Raw genomic sequence first — 21,236 nt, 5'->3', positions numbered from 1 at the left:
AACACTTTTACACTGTTGGTGGGAATGTAAATTACTTCAACCATTTTGGAAGACAGTATGACAGTTCCTTGAGGATCTAGAACCAGAAATACCAGTTGACCCAGCAACCCCATTACTGCGTATGTACACAAGGGAATATAGATCGTTCTGCTATAAAGACACATGCACATATATGTTTATTACAGCACTATTTACAATAGCAAAGTCATGGAAGCAGCCCAAATGCCCATCAGTGATAGACTAGATAAAGAAAATGTGGTACATATATACCACAGAATACTACACAGCCATAAAAAGGAATGAGATCATGTCCTTTACAGGGACATGGATGAAGCCAGAAGCCATCATCCTCAGCAAACTAACACAGGAACAGAAAACCAAACATCACATGTTCTCACTCATAAGTGGGAGCTGAACAATGAGAACACATGGACACAGGGAGGGGAACAACACACACCAGGGCCTATTGTGGGGTGGGCGGACAAGGGGAGAGAACTTAGAGGACTGGTCAATAGATACAGCAAAACACCCTGGCACAGGTATACTTATGTAACAAACCTGTATGTTTACTTAAATAAATTGTAAATTACTACAATAAAATTTTACTTTATTCCTTTAAAAAAAATGCATTTTTACCGTAAATGTAGAAATTAGTCCATTGGAAGTTAAAGCTAACTGATATTTAAAATTTGATTTTTAAAAATGTTTTCTTAAATTCTCTCAATAGATTCTTCAGTTTGAAGATATCTTGGCCAATACTTTCTACAGAGAGCACTTTGGAATGTACATGGAAAGGATGGACAAGAGAGCTCTGATTAGTTTTTGGGAATCTGTGGAACATTTAAAGAATGCTAACAAGGTAGTATATGTAGGCTGAAAGGAATATTAATCACTAGCTGATGTGAACTTGGCATGTGAGACAGTGTATCTGTTTTTCTCAAGATAAGTATACATTAAAAGAATCTTTTAAACCAAATACAATATTGACATTGTGTTCTAGCCCATAATGGCAAATAAAATTACATTATATTTTTGCAGAAGATGCTTTTGAATGTGTAGTCAAGGGAAAAGAGGTATTATAAATGTACCAAGAGATTGAATTTAGTTTTGAGTATTTTTTTTTACACATTATAAACAGGCATATACATATCCACATTGCTATTACAATGAATTTGGTCCCCTCACCTACACTTCAGTCTCATAATCTTGCCATTTATAATATCATAATGTGCATGTTTCATACTTTGCCTTTTATTTCAATTTTTTTTTTTTTTTTTTTTTTTTTTTTTGCGATGGAGTCTCAGTCTTTTACCCAGGCTGGAGTGCAGTGGGGCCATCTCAGTTCATTGCAATCTCCACCTCCCAGATTCAAGCAATTCTCCCTCACACTCCCAAGTAGCTGGGACTACAGGCACATGCTACCACACCCAGCTAATTTTTGTATTTTTAATAGAGACAGGGTTTTACCATGTTGGCCAGGCTAGTCACAAACTCCTAACTTCAGGTGATCTGTCTATGTGGGCCTCCCAAAGTACTGGGATTACAGACATGAGCCACCACACCTAGCTTTTATTTCAATTTAAATATGAATAAAGGAAAATAAAAATGTTTTTGGGTACACATACATCTTGCAATGAAGATCCCAATAATCAGCATTGTGCTTTGCATTTGGCAATATATATTTAAGAATTATGTGTACACAGTCTTTATATATACAGTCAGCCTTCCTTATCTGTGGGTTCTATATCTGTAGACTCAACCAACCATGGACTGAAAATATTTGGGGGGAAAAAACTGCATCTGTACTGAATATGTACAGAGCCTTTTCCTTGTCATTATTTCCTAAAACTACAAAATCACAATCATTTACGGAGCATTTACATTTTATTAGGTATAAGTAATCTAGAGAGGATTTAAAGTATACGAGAGAATGTACATGGTTATATGCGAAAACACTGCACCATTTTATATCAGGGACTTGAATGTCCTCGGATTTTGGTATCTTCAGGAGATCTTAGAACCTATCTTCCATAGATCCCGAGGTACAACTGTATATGTATGTATATGTCTATAAACATACACAATATCTATAACGTGACATATGTGATCAGTATATACTATTGTGAGAGGTTTATTGAAATAAGTATGAAGAGGCCGGACGCGTTGGCTCATGCCTATAATCCCAGCCCTTTGGGAGGCCAAGGTGGGCAGATCACAAGGTCAGGAGTTCAAGACCAGCCTGGCCAACATGGTGAAACCCCGACTCTACTAAAAATACAAAAATTAGCCAGGCATGGTGGTGCATGCCTGTAATCCCAGCCACCTGGCAGGCTGAGGCAGGAGAATTGCTTGAACCTAGGAAGGCAGAGGTTGCAGTGAGCCAAGATCACTCCAGCCTGGGCGACAGAACAAGATTTGGTTTTGGGGAAGGCAGGGGGAAACACCAAGAGCATTTTGTACATTGAATTACTCATTCGCATATGAATGTTGCTAGAATAGACTGCCAGTTTAAAATATATCGTAAATCATAAACTATATTTGTTAAGGAACTAAATCCAGTCTTTAAATCTTCTTAGGAATGCCTTTTATTGTTAATTTACAAGCCCCAAATTACCTAATTTTATCCAATATTGTATTTGCTAACTCTGTTACTCATTTTAATCACCAGTTTTGACTACAAATAACTTCTGGTTGTTCTCAAAGGAATATTGTAAAGAGCAATCTAAAAAGTTTTTCCTAAACTATGGAAGAGAATTTGAAATTTTTCAATGGAATAAGAGCATATAGCTTCTTTGAAATAGCCTTATTTTTTTGATCTAGCAACATTGATTTGGACATTCTGGGATGTATGTTAAATTAGTTATGTTCATTAAGTTGTATGCTTTTGCTCTTTACTGTTGTCGAAAACTTTGCATAACATTCCTAGAGTTAATGCAATGCCTTTAGAGGAACTATAAAGATTATGTTAATCTGAAGAGAGGTTTTGCATTTCTGAAGTAGGCTGGTGATGACCCAGGCTCATTGCTGAAGACAAAGCTGTCTATTATAAGCTTGACGAGGACATAATCATTCTGAAGTAGTCATTCTGAAGAGTGTTTTTCTGAGTTACACAGTTATTATATTGACTTCTTTCTGGGATGAGAAATGGCACTTCTAGTTACTTATATTAGGTAATATTAGGTAAAAAGTTAAATTGATATTAGCTAACACATTTTTTTCTTGCGGAATTCAGATTTATGAAAAGGAATCTATTACAGGAGGAGAACTGTTATTCTGTTTTTCCCGCCTCCAGTGGTTAAAAGAAATTGCAGGTGTTGACTGTTTAACATGTTCATTTAAAGAACCAGTTTTTTTTTTTTTTTTTTTTTTTTTTTAGGATCTGACATTTGCCCCTGGATCCTGAATATGGACACAAAATTCTACATACCAGGGTGCACCTTAAGTGTCTTTCTTCTGACTTTCAAATGCAGAGAATTCAGAGAAAAATAATTTTTCTCAGAGATATGTCTTACTTTTCTTTATCTTCCTGTCTTTTCAGAATGAAATTCCACAATTAGTTGGTGAAATTTATCAGAATTTCTTTGTGGAGAGCAAAGAAATATCTGTGGAAAAATCACTTTACAAAGAAATTCAGCAGTGTCTTGTAGGAAATAAAGGTATTGAAGTATTCTACAAAATCCAGGGAGATGTTTATGAGATCCTAAAGGATAGGTATTACCCTTCATTTATTGTCAGTGACCTGTATGAGAAATTGTTGATAAAAGAGGAAGAGAAACATGCCTCACAGATGATTTCCAACAAGGATGAGACGGTGAGTCACATTTAACTTTCTGCTCCTTTTTATTGGATAAGCTTTTAAATATGTTTAGGTGGGTGCATATTGTGTGAGCCAAATTTGATGCACATCTTTATCTTTTAATATACAGGACCTTAAATAGAATAAAAGTAACATCTTTTAATATACAAGACCTTAAATAGAATAAAAAGTAAACGTGAATAACCTTGTCTCTGGTTGTATGTATTTCTTCTTGCCCTTTTATCCTCTGACCTACATGTTCCCTCCTGCTGGCATTGAGTCAGAGACCTCCTGCCCTCTGTCTGTTTTAGACACATCTCTGGTCTGACTCCTAAAAAGTGAAGACAGAAAGTCTGTAGGGTGGGACATTTATGGGTTAGACCAGTTAAGAAAACCAGTAGAACTATAGCCCTAGAAGAGAGAAGAGATGGGGAAAAAATGAGGAGAGGTAGGGAATGCAGGAAGGGTTAAAGGAAATATTTTGGAGTTTAAAAAAGTCAGAAGAAATTAAAATGCTCCAAAAGAAAACTTGCTAATGTAAGAGTTAAATAAAGAGGAAAGAAACACGAAAAGCAGCTCAACAGTCAAAGACAGACTTATTTTGGAGAATAAACCTGAGAGGGGCTTCTGGCAGATTTTTTTTTGATCAGGAGCACTCCCTCTTACAGACTAAGAGTATTTAAGGGTTTTAGGGTGAGAGAGCTTATGACAGGCTTGGAATGTTTCTGTGTGGAGGAGAAGTTTATTGCAGGGTTGGAATGTTTCTGGCCAGAGGGGAGGTTATCTTGGGGCTGACATGTCTCTGGCCAGAGGGAAGGTTATCTCGGGGCTGGCATGTCTCTGATCGGGGAGGGGTTTATCTTAGGGTTGGAATGTTTCTAGTTGGAGATGTCATTTGTGGTTTGTGGTCTTACTGACCTTAACTATTAGGCTGATGCCCTTTGTATTTAGGTGATTTTTGATCAAGGGGATCTTTAGAATGGCAGTGCTTGTCCAAGATGGCGATGCTCCTGCTCTGTCACTCCAGACCCTGTAGTTATAAAAAGGACAAGGGGTGGCGTGTTCTTTCTGGCTACTTCCTGCTGATGAGGGGACGGAGAATTTTCTGGTCTTAAATTGACTGTAGGAGTAATGCCATCTGTAGATGTTTTTGGGTAGTTATCTGTGAAATAGCCATAATCCTGTCATTTAAAAATTTTTGAAAAAGGTTAATTAGGCAGGGTAAGAACATTAGTCCTAGGCATATTATTAGGAGAGGGCCCAGGAATGGGATCACCCATGCTATGATTTTGTTTCCAAACCAAGAATCCGTTTGGTTATTTTGGTATTCCCTTAGCTTTTTAGCCCTTTCTTTAAGTTTTTCAGCAGTTTGTCTCTTACTAGGCCCAATTGATTGAGATAGAAACAACATTCCTCACCCAATGAGAGACAGAGGCGCTTGTTTGGGAAGGTCCATGTGTAATTTTCTGTAAGTAACCATTAGTAAAAGACAAATCGCCAGGTGTGGTGGCTCACGCCTGCAATCCCAGCTCACTCTGTAATCTCAGAGACTGAGGCGGGTGGATCATGAGGTCAGGAGTTTGAGACCATCCTGGCCAACACAGTGAAACCTCGTCTCTACTAAAAATACAAAAAAATAGCTGGATGTGATAGCATGCGCCTGTAGTCCCAGCTACTTGGGAGGCTAAGGCAGAAGAATCACTTGAACCCGGGAGGCGGAGGTTGCAGTGAGCCAAGATCGCGCCACTGCACTCCAGCCTGAGCGACAATGTGAGACTCCATCTCAAAAAAAAAGACACATCATGGTAGGACTGATTTGCTATATTTTACTTGGTTTAATTATTTGCATACAGCACAGTAAGAAGAATTATTTGTTAAATAGGACTTTTAAATTGGCTTTGATGAAACTTTGTTCCGTAGAAGGAATCTGAGATAAGACCTTTTTAAAGCCAAGTCCAGTCATGGATTTTTACCGTCAGATACCTATGAGTTGGGTGATGTTTCTCCTCTTGAGGTTCCAGGATAACTTGGGGTTCCTGGCCTGTCAGAAAGTGACCTTCTTTACTTACCACAGATCAGAAACCCTGTACAGGAACTGTGTACACAGTATATGAGGCCAGTTTTCTAAGGGCTTTATTGGCTTCGTAAGTGAAGTTTGATTCCTTAAAGAGAAGCACACCATTCCAGTCAAAGCCTTGGTAAAATAACCACTTTTTCCAACTGTGCCCTGTTACAAAAGAAAACAAATTCTTATTGCACTTATGCAAATAACTATATTGCCATAACTTAAGAATACTCAGAGATAGTTTCCAAATGCTAGAGAAAATCAGGTAGAGAGAAACAAGTATGCTTCAAATTTTGTTCATGGGAGTATTGCTAAAAGCTGTCAATAGCTCAAAAGAAAAGTTACTTTGACTTTGAAAAGCAAAACAAAGGATTAGCAATATTTTAAGCAAAACGTCAGAAAGATCACTCCAGTCCCCTGTTAGTTCTGTTCATGCAGTTAATTCCTGTCCTGCTTGACATTAATGAACGTTTTAGCTATTCAAGAGTCCTGAACATTTTTCCTCTATTCTGATGTCACAATCTCCAAAGTTATCAGAAACCTGCATTTAAGAGCACCTGTTAGAGCCTTATAGCTGATTATAAAACCACCTTCTAAAGAGGACCAAAACAAGACAACAATTGTTTATGGAGGACCAAAAGTTTTAGGGTAGCTATCGTTAAAGACACAATGGACAAGGAAATCTGTTACTTCTGTGGCACAAAGTAATTTTAACACAATTATAATTACTACTGATAACATACATCAAGATATATCAGAATTATAGGAGTCTCCCATAACATTGGAACACATACCAATAACTTATTTATGCAAACATAGCCCAAAGAAAGCCGAACACCATTTTGTATTTGACAATGCTTCCTATATGATTTTATACCAAATAAGCCAAATTTTACTTTTATATTAGTGTGCTATTAATGTTAAACTCAATTTTTAATAAACCTTGTAGATACATTTACCCAATTTTAATGTTTGACCATAAGGTAAGATTTTTATAGACCCTTTTTAACCCTTTATAATTTTTGTTAAGGAGCAGGTTAGTGCTTTGAGAAAAACCTGTTGTGCTTTTATTTTAATGCTCAGTTTACAGAAAAACTGGATGATACCCCTTCAACTTTAGCCAGTATGTTTACACACAGAATTTCCTTTACAATTAACCTTCCAAAACTTGTGTGAACCTTCTTTTTTATTTTATTCAACTTAAAACAATTCTTTAATCTTTTAATCTAGGTAAAAATCCAGATTTTTTTTACCTAGATTTTAATCTAGGTAAAAATTCCTATGCCTCCTTATAATCTTTTTGCCAAAAGTATATGTAAAATGTTTTTTCAATAGTCTTAAATACATATTACACTGTTAACTTTTAGCAACCTTTACTTTTGTTGGTAAGTTTGGGGTTTTAATTATGTACCAGGTGGAGAGCTGAGGACCTGGACAGAAGTGCAGATAAGGTCTGACTTATTCCAGCATTTGACTCTGTGTGGCCTGGGCCTTCTCTAGCTGTGAAGCAGGCAGGTTGTACAGCTAAGAGTTATAGTAGCATTTTATAAAGCATTCAGGAGGCTTAATCACTTTTAAATTGTACAACATTTCTTATATGAATTCCCTTTTATAAAATTTTTCACAACTTACACAGACAATCTCTGACATGCCTCGACTTTCTGATTTGTTGTAAACATCCCTGTCTTTAAACAACCAGTTAATTTACTTTAGGACAAGAATTTACCATATAAGATACTTTTTTATATAAATTATCTTTTCTTTAGTATCATTTGCATAGCTAGGGGGTATGGCTAATTTCACATGTCCCCAGGCCTTATCTATTTTTGTGTATTAACTTAGTTTACAGTTTAGCTTTGAAACAAAGATGGTAACAATCCTTTCCCAAAACAAACTTCCTTTATGTCTGTGGACTAGACTGCCTAAAGCCACAAGATTAGAAGTTAGGGTATTTCACTAAATAGTTCAAGATGTAGCTAACTTTATTAGACCAATATTAATGTTTCATTTATTAAAAAATTACACAAGCAAAGATTATTCCGTCTGGGCTGAGTTATAATTTTGTAGCCTGTATGCTAGATTTTGACACCTTACAGTATTTGGCAGAGATAAGTATGAAACTGCTTGATCAATAAATGAAAGCAAAAATGTATGCAGGCAGTTCTTAAGACATTTCTGAACTTACTGTGCCAGTAAGTTGTAAAGTCTCGTGAACTGAAAGATTGCATAGCTTTTACTTTTCCCATAAAAATATTTGATTTAAGCACTGATTTTTATTAGGCCAATTAATTAGAGCTCTTTTAGTAGACATTGCACACAACACATGTATAGCCACACAGACACCCAGAAGAAGATCCAGTAGTTATAAGATTTTTTTTTCTAATTTCCCAATTGAATTATTGGCCTTTGGGTGAGGCCCTTTAAGAACAAAGGCTAGGAAAACAATTTCCATGGCCTAATAAACAAGTGTAGCTGGAAGACAAAGACAGATTTTGAAAGGTACTTATTCACCTCTAAATCCAGGGTTCCATAAGGAAAACAGAGATTTTTTCCCAGAACGGGATTTGTGGCACTTTTTTGGTTTTCCCAAGGAGCCCCAGGCCACCAGATGTCATTTTAGGATCTTTCATACATGCACCAAGAGTGGCAAGACAGAGTGGAGAAAAGTAATTCAGTTGACTGGGAAAAAGCCTTTTCCAGGAAAACGAGATTTACGAAGAGGAAAACATAAAGGCCTTTTAAATATACTCATAGCTTGGATATTCATTTTAATTAAGTTGAGTGCTCTTATCGGGGTGAGGTTGGAGGTTAGAGTTATATAAATGTCATGCCAAGTTAAAGTAAAGAATTGAGTTATGTGTAGGAATTCCCAGTGATAATGAGAGGGATTTTCAGAAAAAGATCCCAGATGCTGTTTGATCTGTGACAAATCAAACATGGAGAAAGGGACATGAACGCAAGCAGTGCCTTCAACCCCAGCTGCTTCCCGGAGGGGGAGAATGGCAGATTGACTGGTTGGAGTAGTTTTTGAACAGGTAACAGGTGGAGAAGGAGGAGGAGCAGGATTTGGGACTGAAGGCTTGGGGGCAGGAGGGGCCGCTGGGGTGGAGGTTTGAACAGGCGAGGAGCAGATGCAGGGGAGTGAGAGTACAGAGGAGATCCATCTGCAGGCTCAAAAGGGGTTTCCAAGGAAGGAGTTTTGGAGGAAGGAGAGACCCACGGAGGGTTTTCCTTAAGAAGAAGGATTTCATGAGGGGTGCGAGCTTGACATAGGGAGGGTTGGGATCTGAGGTAGAAGAAAGCCTGAATATAGAGAACCACTTGCCATTTGCTGTTCGTGGTTATAAAATTGTCAAGGTCCCTGAGAATTTGAAAGTCAAAGGTGCCGTTTTTGGGCCATCCGTTGTCATTATCTAATTTATATTGGGGCCAGGCTGTGTTGCAGTGAAAAACCAAACACTTTGGCTTTGTGCTTCTTTTTTTTTTTTTTTTTTTTGAGACGGAGTCTCGCTCTGTCGCCCAGGCTGGAGTGCAGTGGCCGGATCTCAGCTCACTGCAAGCTCCGCCTCCCGGGTTCACGCCATTCTCCAGCCTCAGCCTCCCGAGTAGCTGGGACTACAGGCGCCCACCACCTTGCCAGGCTAGTTTTTTGTATTTTTTAGTAGAGACGGGGTTTCACCGTGTTAGCCAGGATGGTCTCGATCTCCTGACCTCGTGATCCACCCATCTCGGCCTCCCAAAGTGCTGGGATTACAGGCTTGAGCCACCGCGCCCGGCCTGGCTTTGTGCTTCTTATAAGCCAAGTTTGGAGAAGTTGTGAAGGAAGTAGGAATGTGGGATTGTTTGGCACCCATGTGGACGAGTGAGAAGAGGCTAAGGGTATCTGTTTTTTTGTTCCAGGCATCCCCAGACAAAAGACAGAGACCCAGAGTCCTCTTTCCAAAAGAGGATGGTTAAGCTAAGAAGAAACTGGGTATCCCCAAGATTTCTTCTAGTTTAGTCCCACTGCTCCTCTGAGGATCAGGATGGCAGACCTGACTTTCCTGGGCACCGTGAGAAAGCCTAGGGAAGGCAGATTTTACCAGTTGTCTGGATTAGTGTCTGATGTTGGATGTTCCGGTTGGAATCAGCAAAGGGCCTCTTTGACTGGAGCTGCACAAGGAAGACAAAGAGAGAGAGAGAGAGAGAGAGAGAAGGGAGGATGAGGGAGGAGGAGGGGACAAAGACTAGAGAGCTAAATACGTGTTGCGGGCAGTTGGAGGTGGATTCCTGAGACCTGAGGGTTTTAAGAACCCACCTGTGAGTACTCCCAGCCTGAGGCTCACAGTACACTTCGGGTTAGTTGTCCTCCTCACGCAAATCACTCAAAAAGTGAAGTGAGAGACAAGACAGGGTGGGTGGCCAGAGACTCAGAGTCCAGCAGGACGGGCTGCTGCTGCCCACTGCTTCCTGAGTTGCAAGAGAGTCTCTATCCCCAACACCCATCCTAGGTTTCAGTATCAAATGTAAGAGTTAAAGAAAGGAAAGAAGCATGAAAAGTGGCCTAACAGTCAAAGACAGGTTTATTTTGGAGAATAAACCCGAGAGGGGCTTCTGGCCGATTTCATTCAGGAGCACTCTCTCTTACAGATGAAGAGTAGTTACTGGTTTTTAGGGTGAGAGAGCTTATCACAGGCTTGGAATGTTTCTGTGTGGAGAAGAAGTTTATTGCAGGGTTGGAATGTCTCTGGTCAGAGAGAAGGTTATCTTGGGGCTGACATCTCTCTGGCTGGAGGGTTATCTCAGGGCTGGCATGTCTCTGGTCAGGGAGGGATTTATCTTAGGGTTGGAATGTTTCTGGTTGGAGATGGCATTTGTGGTTTATGGTCTTGCTGACCTTAGCCATTAGGCTGATGCCCTTTGGATTTAGGCAGTTTTTGGTCAAGGGAAACTTTTAAATGGTGGTGCTTGTCCAAGATGGCGATGCTCCTACTCTGTCAACTAAACCACACGTTAAGTCTAGTTTTCTTATAGCGTACACAATTATTTTGGATAGCTCCAGTTACCACCTCTTATTTACTGTTAGTGACCCCTATGAGTTTTAAGGTTTGCGTGAAAGGAAACAAATTGTTTTTATAGTCATCTTACATAGAAAGATTATGATTTGTCTTGGATTTTTTCTTTCTGCCCAGTTCACTATCTCCAGCCCTGAGGACTCAAGTGTTTGCTCTTGATGGTATTAGAAGTCATCTTGGGGTCTCTGAACTGTTGGTTGTCTAAACTTCATATACATTCTTTTTTTTAAGTTTTGTTGCTTGGTCCTTTACATGTAAAATCACTGAGCTGATTAGTCCAAAATTCGCTATTTATTGCATTTTATTTTTGATAGGTCACAGTTTGTTGTATCTATGTTATCTCTCTACTTCAGAAATTAAGATGGTTAATTTTACAGCAAATGCTGTAAAAGAGGTTATTCAAATTAATTAAAACATCTATACTCAGCAGATACATTGAATAAGGATGTGAACTGACATTTGATGTGAGGTGACAGTAAACAAATAGGAAAAGTATCTACTTTCACCTAGGATTCAAAGAGGCTGATACATAACTGACCTTTCGAGAACTCCAACTCTTTGTTCCAGTAATCTCTAGAAGTGGGAACTTTAGGAAATTTATCCTAGGAAAATAATTAAAATGTAGAAAAAAGTTTATGCATTTGTTTGTTTTTGTACATCTGGGACAGCAATAAAGCAGAATCAACCCATAACAGGAGCATCGTTAGGAATGTGCCTCATAAGTTCTCAATGCCATTGTTGTTCTAATTATTCTCATACAAGGCTGACTTAAAAATGGTAATTTTGAAGATGATAATACCCTCAATACCCAGCATTGTGTGTTATGTGAAGAAGGCAGAATACCCATTCAAATGAATACAAAGTATGAAATTATATATCATTTATATATATATTTATAGACAACCAGTTAAAAGAACATATGGGCTGGGTGCAGTGGCTCACATCTGTAATTCCAGCAGTTTGGTAGGCAGGTGGATCAGTTGAGGTCAGGAGTTCAAGACCAGCCTGGCCAACATGGTGAAACCCTGTCTCTACTAAAAATACAAAAATTAGCTGGACATAGTGGTGAGCACCTGTAGTACCAGCTACTCGGGAGGCTGAGGCAGGAGAATGGCTTGGACCGGGGAGGCAGAGGTTGCAGTGAGCTGAGATCATGTCACTGCACTCCAGTCTGAGCAACAGAGTAAGACTCTGTCTCAAAAAAAAAACAAAACAAAACAAAACACACACATGCAAACAGCCTATTTTTCTATGACCATTGGTACTTTATTCTTCCTTGAAAAAATTTTAATTTACTGTTTGTTACGATTACTAAAAGTTAGAACAAGAAAACCTGGAAGAAAGTTAAGGATAAACTGGAAGCTGGATCTCAGCAGTTCTCTGCAGTGCCCTGCATGCTGTTGCTGCTCATGAATCTAATTCCTGTGCTGTTGGGTAATCTAGCCAGACGTTTCCAAGTTACAGAGTTCTTATGACTATTAAGTCACTTTCAAATGCGATTTTACTTGTAAAATAATATACCTATTGATTTGTAGAATATATCAAGAGAAGGACTGAACAAAGTATATACTGAAAATACTTTTGCTCATGGGAATATGGTAATTTTCTTTTATTGCATGAGTTTTTAATAATATACTTAGGAGACTGGAAAGAAGCCAAAAGTCAGTGTCTTGGTTGAAGATTAGGTACAGAATATCAGGTCGAGTTGGGAAGAAAACTGAGTTGCCGTCCCTTGTTCTATGCAGATTTCCTTAGACGTACCACTTGGGAAATAATGGCATGGGATTTCCCCCCCTTTTTTTAGGCTATAAAATGTTTCCTTTTTGCAATTCTGAACACCATTTACTTTGGTTCCAAAGACTTTGATTTTTCTCTTTGCTGAGAAAAAGCAGTCTGAATTTTCTACTTTGGTATTCTTTCCTTCCTGAAATGTAGTATTTTGCAACAGGGTATCGTGACAGATAATAATTACTGAATTTTCTATCATTATAAGATATGGTGGTATGTTACTCTCCCCTCCAGGGCCCAAGAGATGAGGCTGGTGAGGAAGCCGCGGATGACAGTACCAATCGGATCAATGAACAAGCCAGTTTTGCTGTAAACAAACTGCGAGAACTAAATGAGAAACTTGAATATAAAAGGCAAGCTCTAAATTCTATTCAAAATGCACCAAAACCTGACAAGAAGGTAACTCTTTGCTTTCAAGGTTGTCTTTGAAAGTTTACATTTGTCTAATTTGGTAGTTTTCAGTTGAGGTTGAGAAATGTCCTTTTCTTTTAAAATAATTTTAACCATGAGCAAGTTCCATTGTTATTTTTTTGCTTCTAGGATAGAACTAGAAAGCATTTGTTTTTAATCTCTTATGGTTTGGAGTTCTTTCTCAGTTTCAGCTGTGAGTAACTCTGTCCTTTGCATCTGCTTTGCCTACAGGGCCTTTGGGGAACAGGCTAAGTAAGCTTTCTCTTGTGCCAGGGTCATTTCTGAAAGTTAATTAAATACTCGAGGACAATATTTTGAAAAAAAAAAAAGTTTTCTTTTAACTGCTGCAAGTGCAATTTAGGGAACTTTACAGTATTGTACAGGAAATAAATTGTTTTGCTAGAAAACAACAATTTGAAAGTTTAAAAATGTACAGCATCTCACTAATTGACCTTTCTCAAACCCAAGCTGTGGTGTGGCTTTTTGCTTTGTGTTTTGCTCCTTAGAATTAAACAAGGAGGTTTCTCTAATATAGATATGGCTGATGCACTTTGGTCTGCCAGATTGGTCTCTGGCACTTTCTGAATGTGTGTTTGAGGATTTCAAGTGGTCAACATGAGAGCAACTTAAAAAAAAAACAATTTCAGTGAGTCACAGTGGGTTTTCTGTGAGCATGTGCCCAATCCTATTGAGCCTTCTTTAGTACTCTTTTTGTAGACATTCAAATGCTTTTGTAGTAGGAGAATGTTCCTGAGACAAGATGTAAGAAAAATTGGTATCATGAGCCTGTCAGCAATTTACAATTAAAATATCTATTAATCTATAATCCAGTTACTGTCTAGTTAAACAGTGAGTTTTCTTCAACAAAGAAAAAGCAAAAGAGAAGGAAGAAAGACCTGCAAAGGTGTGTCATCTTGGTTAGTAGTAATATTTTTACAAAATTATGTAGGAAGAAGTTTAATGGGAGTGTCACATTCATAATCATTGGTGATGGGCTGGCTGCACAATGAGATTACATACCTGTAATCTCAGCCCTTTGGGAAGCTGAGATGGATGGATCGCTTGAGCCCAGGAGTTTGAGACCAGCCTGGGCAACATAGGGAGACCTCATTTCTAGTAAAAATTTTTTAAAAAAATTAGCCCAGCATGGTAGTGCATGCCTCTAGTCCCCAGCTCTAGGCAGGCTGAGACAGGAGGATCTCTTGAGTCTGGAAAGTCAAGTCTGCACTGAGCCGTGATCACGTTACTGCACTCCAGACTGGGCAATAGTCTCAACAACAACAACAACAACAACAAAAAAAACCCGTGGCCAGGCGAATGACTCACGCCTGTAATCCCAGCACTTTATGAGGCTTGACAACATTGTGAAACCCCGTCTCTACTAAAAATACAAAAATTAGCCCTGCGTGGTGGCGGGTGCCTGTAATCCCAGCTACGCAGGAGGCTGAGGCAGGAGAATCTCTTGAACCCAGGAGACAGAAGTTGCAGTCAGCCAAGATCATGCCACTGCACACCAGCCTGGACAACACAGCAAGACTCCATCAATCAATCAATCAGTCAATATTAATCGTACTCTGAAATGGAAACAAATGGCCAGGTTTCCTGGATTGTCATAAGAAATAGTTCATTCTCCCCCTTACAGGGAGTCATTCCCAGTTACTACATACAGAACTCAAAAGCCTGATCGTCTTCCCAGTGATAGGAACATGTCTGAGATGATCCACAGAATTTGCTGGCATGGCAGATAATCAGTATCTGCAATGTGGCATGTTCTTTAAGAACAGCTGTCTTATTTATTCTGGATTCATCTCATTATAAATTAAAATGCATCTATGGATAACAGTATGAAAGACAAGCTAGAGAATGTTCATTGAATTATTTTCTGCTTGGTTTGTTTGTTTGAAAGACATTCTTCAGCCCTTCTTAAAATAACTTTTGATAACCATGGAATAAACATTCTTAGCTATATTATATTTCATATATATTATATGAAAGAATTTTCAGGAAACGTGGAGCAATTCACTGGTACTATGGCTTAATTTGAACTCTACTCCCTGATCTACGTTTGCTATGTAATCAGATTGTCCACAGGCTACTCACGGAGCACTCTGCTTCTGGCAGTTGCGCACGGGACAGAAAGGGCCCTGAGGATGGAAGGCAGCTGATCCTTCTCTCCAGAAGGAGACATAGTCCTCCTTTTGTGTTTTACTCATGTTGGTAAAAAAATTAATAATTAATTTTTTAAAAAACTTAAGATTGGCCGGGCGTGGTGGCTCATGCCTGTAATCCCAGCACTTTGGGAGGCCAAGGCAGGTGGATCACCTGAGGTCAGAAGTTTGAGACCAACCTGGCCAACATGGTGAAACCCCCCCCTCTACTAAAACTACAATAATTAGCCAGTCATGGTGGCGGGCACCTGTAATCCCAGCTACTCGGGAGGCTGAGACACTAGAATCGCTTGAACCTGGGAGGTGGAGGTGGCAATGAGCCGAGATCACGCCATTGCACTCCAGACTGGGCAACAGAGTGAAACTCAGTCTCAAAAAAAAAAAAAAAAACCCTAAGATTGATGTTGAAAACGGTTTTGGCAATCTAGCAATTAACACACTCCACCCCCAATATCTTGTAATAGTAAGACTTTTCTGGATTAAATATCTAATTATTAATCAGATCATTTTCCTGTAAGTACACAGTGGTGCAGACTTCTCCTTAATACAGAATGCCAGTGGTTTGCTTAACCCTCCTTCTCTCACAGACCTCTGTACCAGCAGTGTAATTAGCCGCCAGATGGTAAAGCTAGCCTTTTAGTTTGATTCCTGAAATTTACTGCCTAGGTTTTTTTTTGTTTTGTTTTGTTTGTTGTCTTTGTTGTTGAGACGGAGTCTCGCTCTGTTGCCCAGGCTGGAGTGCAGTGGCCCGATCTCGGCTCACTGCAAGCTCCACCTCCTGGGTTCACGCCATTCACCTGCCTCAGCCTCCCGAGTAGCTGGGATTACAGGTGCCCGCCACCTCGCCCGGCTAATTTTGTTTTGTATTTTTAGTAGAAATGGGGTTTCACCATGTTAGTCAGGATGGTCTCGATCTCCTGACTTCGTGATCCACCCGCCTCGGCCTCCCCAAGTGCTGAGATTACAGGCGTGAACCACCACACCCGGCCGGTTTTTTTGTTTTTTTCCTTTACAGAGATTTTGTGAGTCTGGAGCAAACTGTCCAATTCTAGGGTAATGCTGGGAGTAAACCATTAACCATGAAGAATCTCAGTAACACAAGTGATGAGTAAATGCATGGTGCTGTGTTAGTCACTGAAGACTCAGTGTAACATAGAGTCTGACGCCTGCCCTCAAGCAGCAAATATGCTGGTTATGGAATTAAAGCAGACATGAAAATAAAACGATCACAGTACTTATTGATGATAAAATGCAGGACAATGGCATAGGCAAGGCGTGCTTCCTGTAGGCTTTCTGAGGAAGGAAACAGCCCTTGAACACTGCATATTCAGGAGAGTTTTGGAGCAAAGCTGCTGTCCTCAAACTACAGAGTTATATAACTTTATAGGCTTTCTCATAAAAGAGATCTGAAGAGATGGTGAGTGTGGCATTTAAAAAATATTTATTTTTGTAAATTCTGGTAAAATATATATAACATTTACCATTTTAGCTATTTTTAAAATTTTATTTTTTATTTCAGTACATTTTTAGGGAGCTGGTGGTATTTGGTTACATGAATAAATTCTTTAGTGGTGCTGATTTTTGTTGCACCCATCACCTAAACAGTGTACACTGTACTCAGTTGTAATCTTTTATCCCTCATCCCTGCTCCAACCCTCTCCCGAATCCCCGAAGTCCAATGTATCATTGTCATGCTTTTGCCTCCTCATAGCTTAGCTTCCACTTATGAGTGAGAACATATGATATTTGGTTTTCCATTCCTGAGTTACTCCACTTGGAATAATAGTCTCCAAGTCCATCCGGGTTGCTGTGAAGGCCATTATTTCATTTCTTTTTATGGCTGAGTAGTATTCTATGCTCCTGTGCTCCATACAGACCACATTTTCTTTATCCACTTGTTGATTGATGGGCATTTGGGCTGGTTCCGTATTTTTGAAATTGCAAATTTTGATGCTATAAACATGCCTGTGCAAGTATCTTTTTTGTATAATGACTTCTTTTCCTCTGAGTAGATGCCTAGTAGTGGAATTGCTGGATCAAACAGTAGATGTACTTTTAGTTCTTTAAGGAATCTCCATACTGTTTTCCATAGTGGTTGTACTAGTTTACATTCCCCCCAACCGTGTAAAAATGTTCTGTTTTTACCACATCTACTCCAACATCTACTATTGTTGTATTTTTTTTTTATTATTATGGACATGCTTGCAGGAGTAAGGTGGTATCACATTGTGGTTTTGATTTGCATTGCCCTGATAATTCCTGATGTTGAGCATTTTTTTTATATGCTTGTTGGCCGTTTGTACATCTTCTTTTCAGAATTGTCTATTCGTGTACTTAGCTCACTTTTTGATGGGATTGTTTGTTTTTTTTCTTGCGAATTCGTTTGAGTTTTTTGTAGATTCTGGATATTAGTCCTTTGTTGGATGTATAGATTGTGAAGATTTTTTTCCCACTCTGTGGGTTGTCTGTTATTTCTGCTAATTATTTTTCTGTGCAGAAGCTTTTTAGTATTTTGCAACCATCACCAGAACTTTTCTCATCATGAAAAACTGAAATTTTGTATCTATGAAACAATAGTTCCCCATTTTTCCCTCTCTCCTGCTCTGGAAAAATCATCATTCTATTTTTTATCTCTATGAATTTAGCTACTCCAACTACCTGATGTTAGTGGAATCACGCAACATTTGTCCTTCTGTGACTGGCATTTTTCACTTAGAGTAATGTCTTCAGGCTTCATCCATGTGGTAGTGTGTGTTAGAATTTCATTGCTTTTTAAGGCTGAATCATATTTCATTGCATGTTTATACCACATTTTGTTTTGCTAACTATCCAGCAATAGACACTTGGTTTACTTCCACTTCTTGGCTATTGTTAGTAATGTTACAGTGAAAGTGGTTATACAAATACCTCTTAAAAAGATCTTGCTTCCAGTTCTTTTGGTATATACCCAGAAGTAGAATTGCTGGGTTCTATGCTAATTCTGTTTTTAATTTTTTGAGGAATCATTAAACTCTCTACCACAACATCTATACCATTTTACATTCCCACTACCAGTGCACAAGGGTTCCGATCTCTCCATGTCCTCCCTGCCAACACTCGTTATTTTCTTATTTTATAGTAGTCATCCTAATGGTTATCAGTTGGCATCTTATTTTGATTCTGATTTGCATTTCTCTAATGATTAGTTATGTTGAGTATCCTTTCATGTCCTTATTGGCCATTTGTGTCTCTGGAAAATGTCTGTTCAAATCCTTTGTGCGTTTTTAAATTGGGTTGTTTGTGGGTTTTACTGAGGTTTAGGAGTTTTCTATATTCTGGAGATGGAAACTCTGTCAGAGAGGTGATTTGCAAATATTTTCTTATATTTTGTGGTTTGCATTTTTACTATATCAGTAGTGTTCTTTGATGCACAGTTTTAAATTTTGATGAATTCCAGTTTGTCTATTTCTTCTTTTGTTGCCTGTGCTTTTAAAGTGTCATAACTAGTAAATCATAGCCAAAGCCAATGTGATGAAGCTTTTCCCCTATATTCTGTTTTTGTTTTTGTTTTATTTTGTTTTGTTTTGTTTGAGATGGAGTCTCGCTCTGTCTTCACTCCAGGCTGGAGTGAAGCAGCACAATCTCAGCTCCCTGCAACTTCCAACCCCCAGGTTCAAGCAATTCTCCTGCCTTAGCCTCCTGAGTAGCTGGGATTATAGGCACCCCCCTACCAACCTGGCTAATTTTTGTATTTTTAGTAGAGACAGGGTTTTGTCATGTTGGCCAGGCTGGTCTCCAACTCCTGACCTCAGGTGATCCACCCGCCTCAGCCTCCCAAAGTGCTAGTATTACAGGTGTGAGCCACTGTGCCCTGTACCCGGCCCCCTATATTCTCTTTTATGCATTTTATGATTTTTAGCTCTTTTGTTTAGATCTTTAATCTACTTTGAGTTAATTGTTGTATATAGGGTTGGGTGGCAAGGGTCCAGCTTCTTTCTTTTGCATGTATGAGTATCCAGTCTTCCCATCATGATTTGTTGAAAACACTGTTCTTTCCCCCATTGAATGGTCTTGACACCCTTGTTGAAAATCATTTGACCATATATTATTTCTGGGCTATATTCCCTGGGTCTCTATGTTTGTCTTTATGCCAGTACCACACTGTTTTGATTATTGTAGCTTTGTAGTAAGTTTTGAAGTCAAGAAGTATTGAGTCCTCCAACTTTGTTCTCTTTCAAAATTGTTTTGGCTATTTGGGGTCTCTTGAGATTTTATATGAATTTTGGGATGAAATTTTTTTTTTATTTCTGCAAAAAACTGTTACTGAAATTTTGTTGGGGATTGCATTGAACCTGTAGATTGCTTGGGGTAGTACTGACAGCAATATTAATTCTTCCAATCCGTGAACATGGGATGCCTTTACAGATATTTGTTTTCTTTAGTTTCTTTCATCAGTGTTTTATAGTTTTCATTGTAGAATTATTTCACCTCCTTGTTTACATTAATTCCTAAGAATTTTTCTTAATGCTATTGTAAGTGGAATTTTTTTCCTAATTTTGTTTTTGGATTATTCACTGTTAGTGTATTGAAACACAGCTGATTATTCTGTGTAGATTTTGAATCCTGCTACTTTGCCGAATTGCGTAGTTTTAAGTGTTTTCATAACTCCCAGGATATTTTCCCTGTGGCAGATTGTTTCCAAGTTGAGGGATGAAATAATCCTAATAGAGAAAGAACGCACAGACCTTCAGCTGCACATGGCAAGAACGGATTGGTGGTGTGAAAACCTTGGCATGTGGAAAGCCTCCATCACCAGTGGAGAGGTAGGTTTGAGTGCTTTTCCTCTTAATTTATTTTAAAAGTTTGACTTTATTAAAAAAGATTTTATCCTGAAGAATGAAGATTGAGGGTAGAAGACTTATGCTCATTCTTTTAGACCATATTTGTCCTACCTTCCTTCCCCCATAATTTTCACTCTGGTTCGCTCATGACTGGGAACTATACAAGGCTGCGTGGTGTAGATCTGATCTCACTCCACTTCAAACAGCACGTTTTTCCTGTTCACTGGAATTGAAAGCAACTTTAATGTCCTTGAATTAGCCATTTATTTTTCCATTGAGGGTTGAAATGAATCTTGGAGCCATTTATTTTTCCATTGAGGGTTGAAATGAATCTTGGAGATGAAAAACTAAAAATGTAAGTGCATCTGATTGTTTCATCCTACTGACTTCAATTGCTTAAATTTCAGTATCTCTAAAATCTTCCATGAATATATTTTTTGAATTGTTTTGCTGTTTTTTTTTGAGGGATATGAGATAAGAGTTTGTAGAACATACTGTATCCCTTTTCATTTGTCTATAAAAATAATTTCATTTAGGAGGAAAGATGCTTATAGGAGTTTACGTCATTACTGTTGACAACTTCCTTCTCCCCTGCCCTACTGTCTGTCAAGTGGAAACCTGGCGATGAAAGTCATATAATGTGGTCGTTTGCATAACCACATTATATGCAAATATCAAGGTCCTGAGCAAGAGAGTGCTTTTTTTGGTCCTCAGTGGTATTTCATATGACTTATCTTTGTTCTTCCCTGCCTTTCCATCAAGCCAGTGGCTTGACACTCTTACAGGGGTTGGGAGAGGGTCAATTCACAACCTTAAATTTATCTCTAGGTTGGATAGCAAAACAAAGCATGTTCTCCAAGACCTACCCTGAAAGGACACACAGTACATGAGAGCCTAACCAGGTGCCTGCTGCATGTCCTTGGCACTTGCTGGTGCTCCCATTAAGCTAAGCTGCTGAACAATACACATTTCTCCATGGAAGGTAGGGAGCAGTGGATCAGGGAAGGTCATGCCCAACCTCGGACTCCCACATAGAAACCCTCAGTAACTGCAGGTAGTTATTGTTTGGGTGGAAGTGTAGGAAGGTAATGGGCTCAGGGGAATGTAATGGCAAAAGCTGCTACAAGAGGCTGC

The 21,236-nt window shown here is 38.8% G+C and overlaps 1 protein-coding gene across 3 annotated transcripts in view; it reads left to right on the top strand.

Annotated features, from left to right (window-relative positions):
- The window catches only part of SNX25 (sorting nexin 25), a 150,001-nt gene that overhangs the window by 105,708 nt on the left and 23,057 nt on the right, over window positions 1–21,236 (top strand). For all 3 annotated transcript variants that reach the window (XM_050792586.1, XM_050792585.1, XM_050792587.1), the window contains 4 exons: window positions 728–859; window positions 3,539–3,811; window positions 12,938–13,102; window positions 19,953–20,084. In XM_050792586.1, the coding sequence (XP_050648543.1) occupies window positions 728–859; window positions 3,539–3,811; window positions 12,938–13,102; window positions 19,953–20,084 (702 nt within the window). The remainder of the gene's footprint in view (window positions 1–727; window positions 860–3,538; window positions 3,812–12,937; window positions 13,103–19,952; window positions 20,085–21,236) is intronic.

The sequence above is a fragment of the Macaca thibetana genome, chromosome 5 (genome assembly GCF_024542745.1).
Source record: "Macaca thibetana thibetana isolate TM-01 chromosome 5, ASM2454274v1, whole genome shotgun sequence".
Classification (NCBI taxonomy): domain Eukaryota; kingdom Metazoa; phylum Chordata; class Mammalia; order Primates; family Cercopithecidae; genus Macaca; species Macaca thibetana.
The sequence above is the reverse complement of the archived record's forward strand: the minus strand, read 5'-3'. Positions and strand labels throughout refer to the sequence as shown.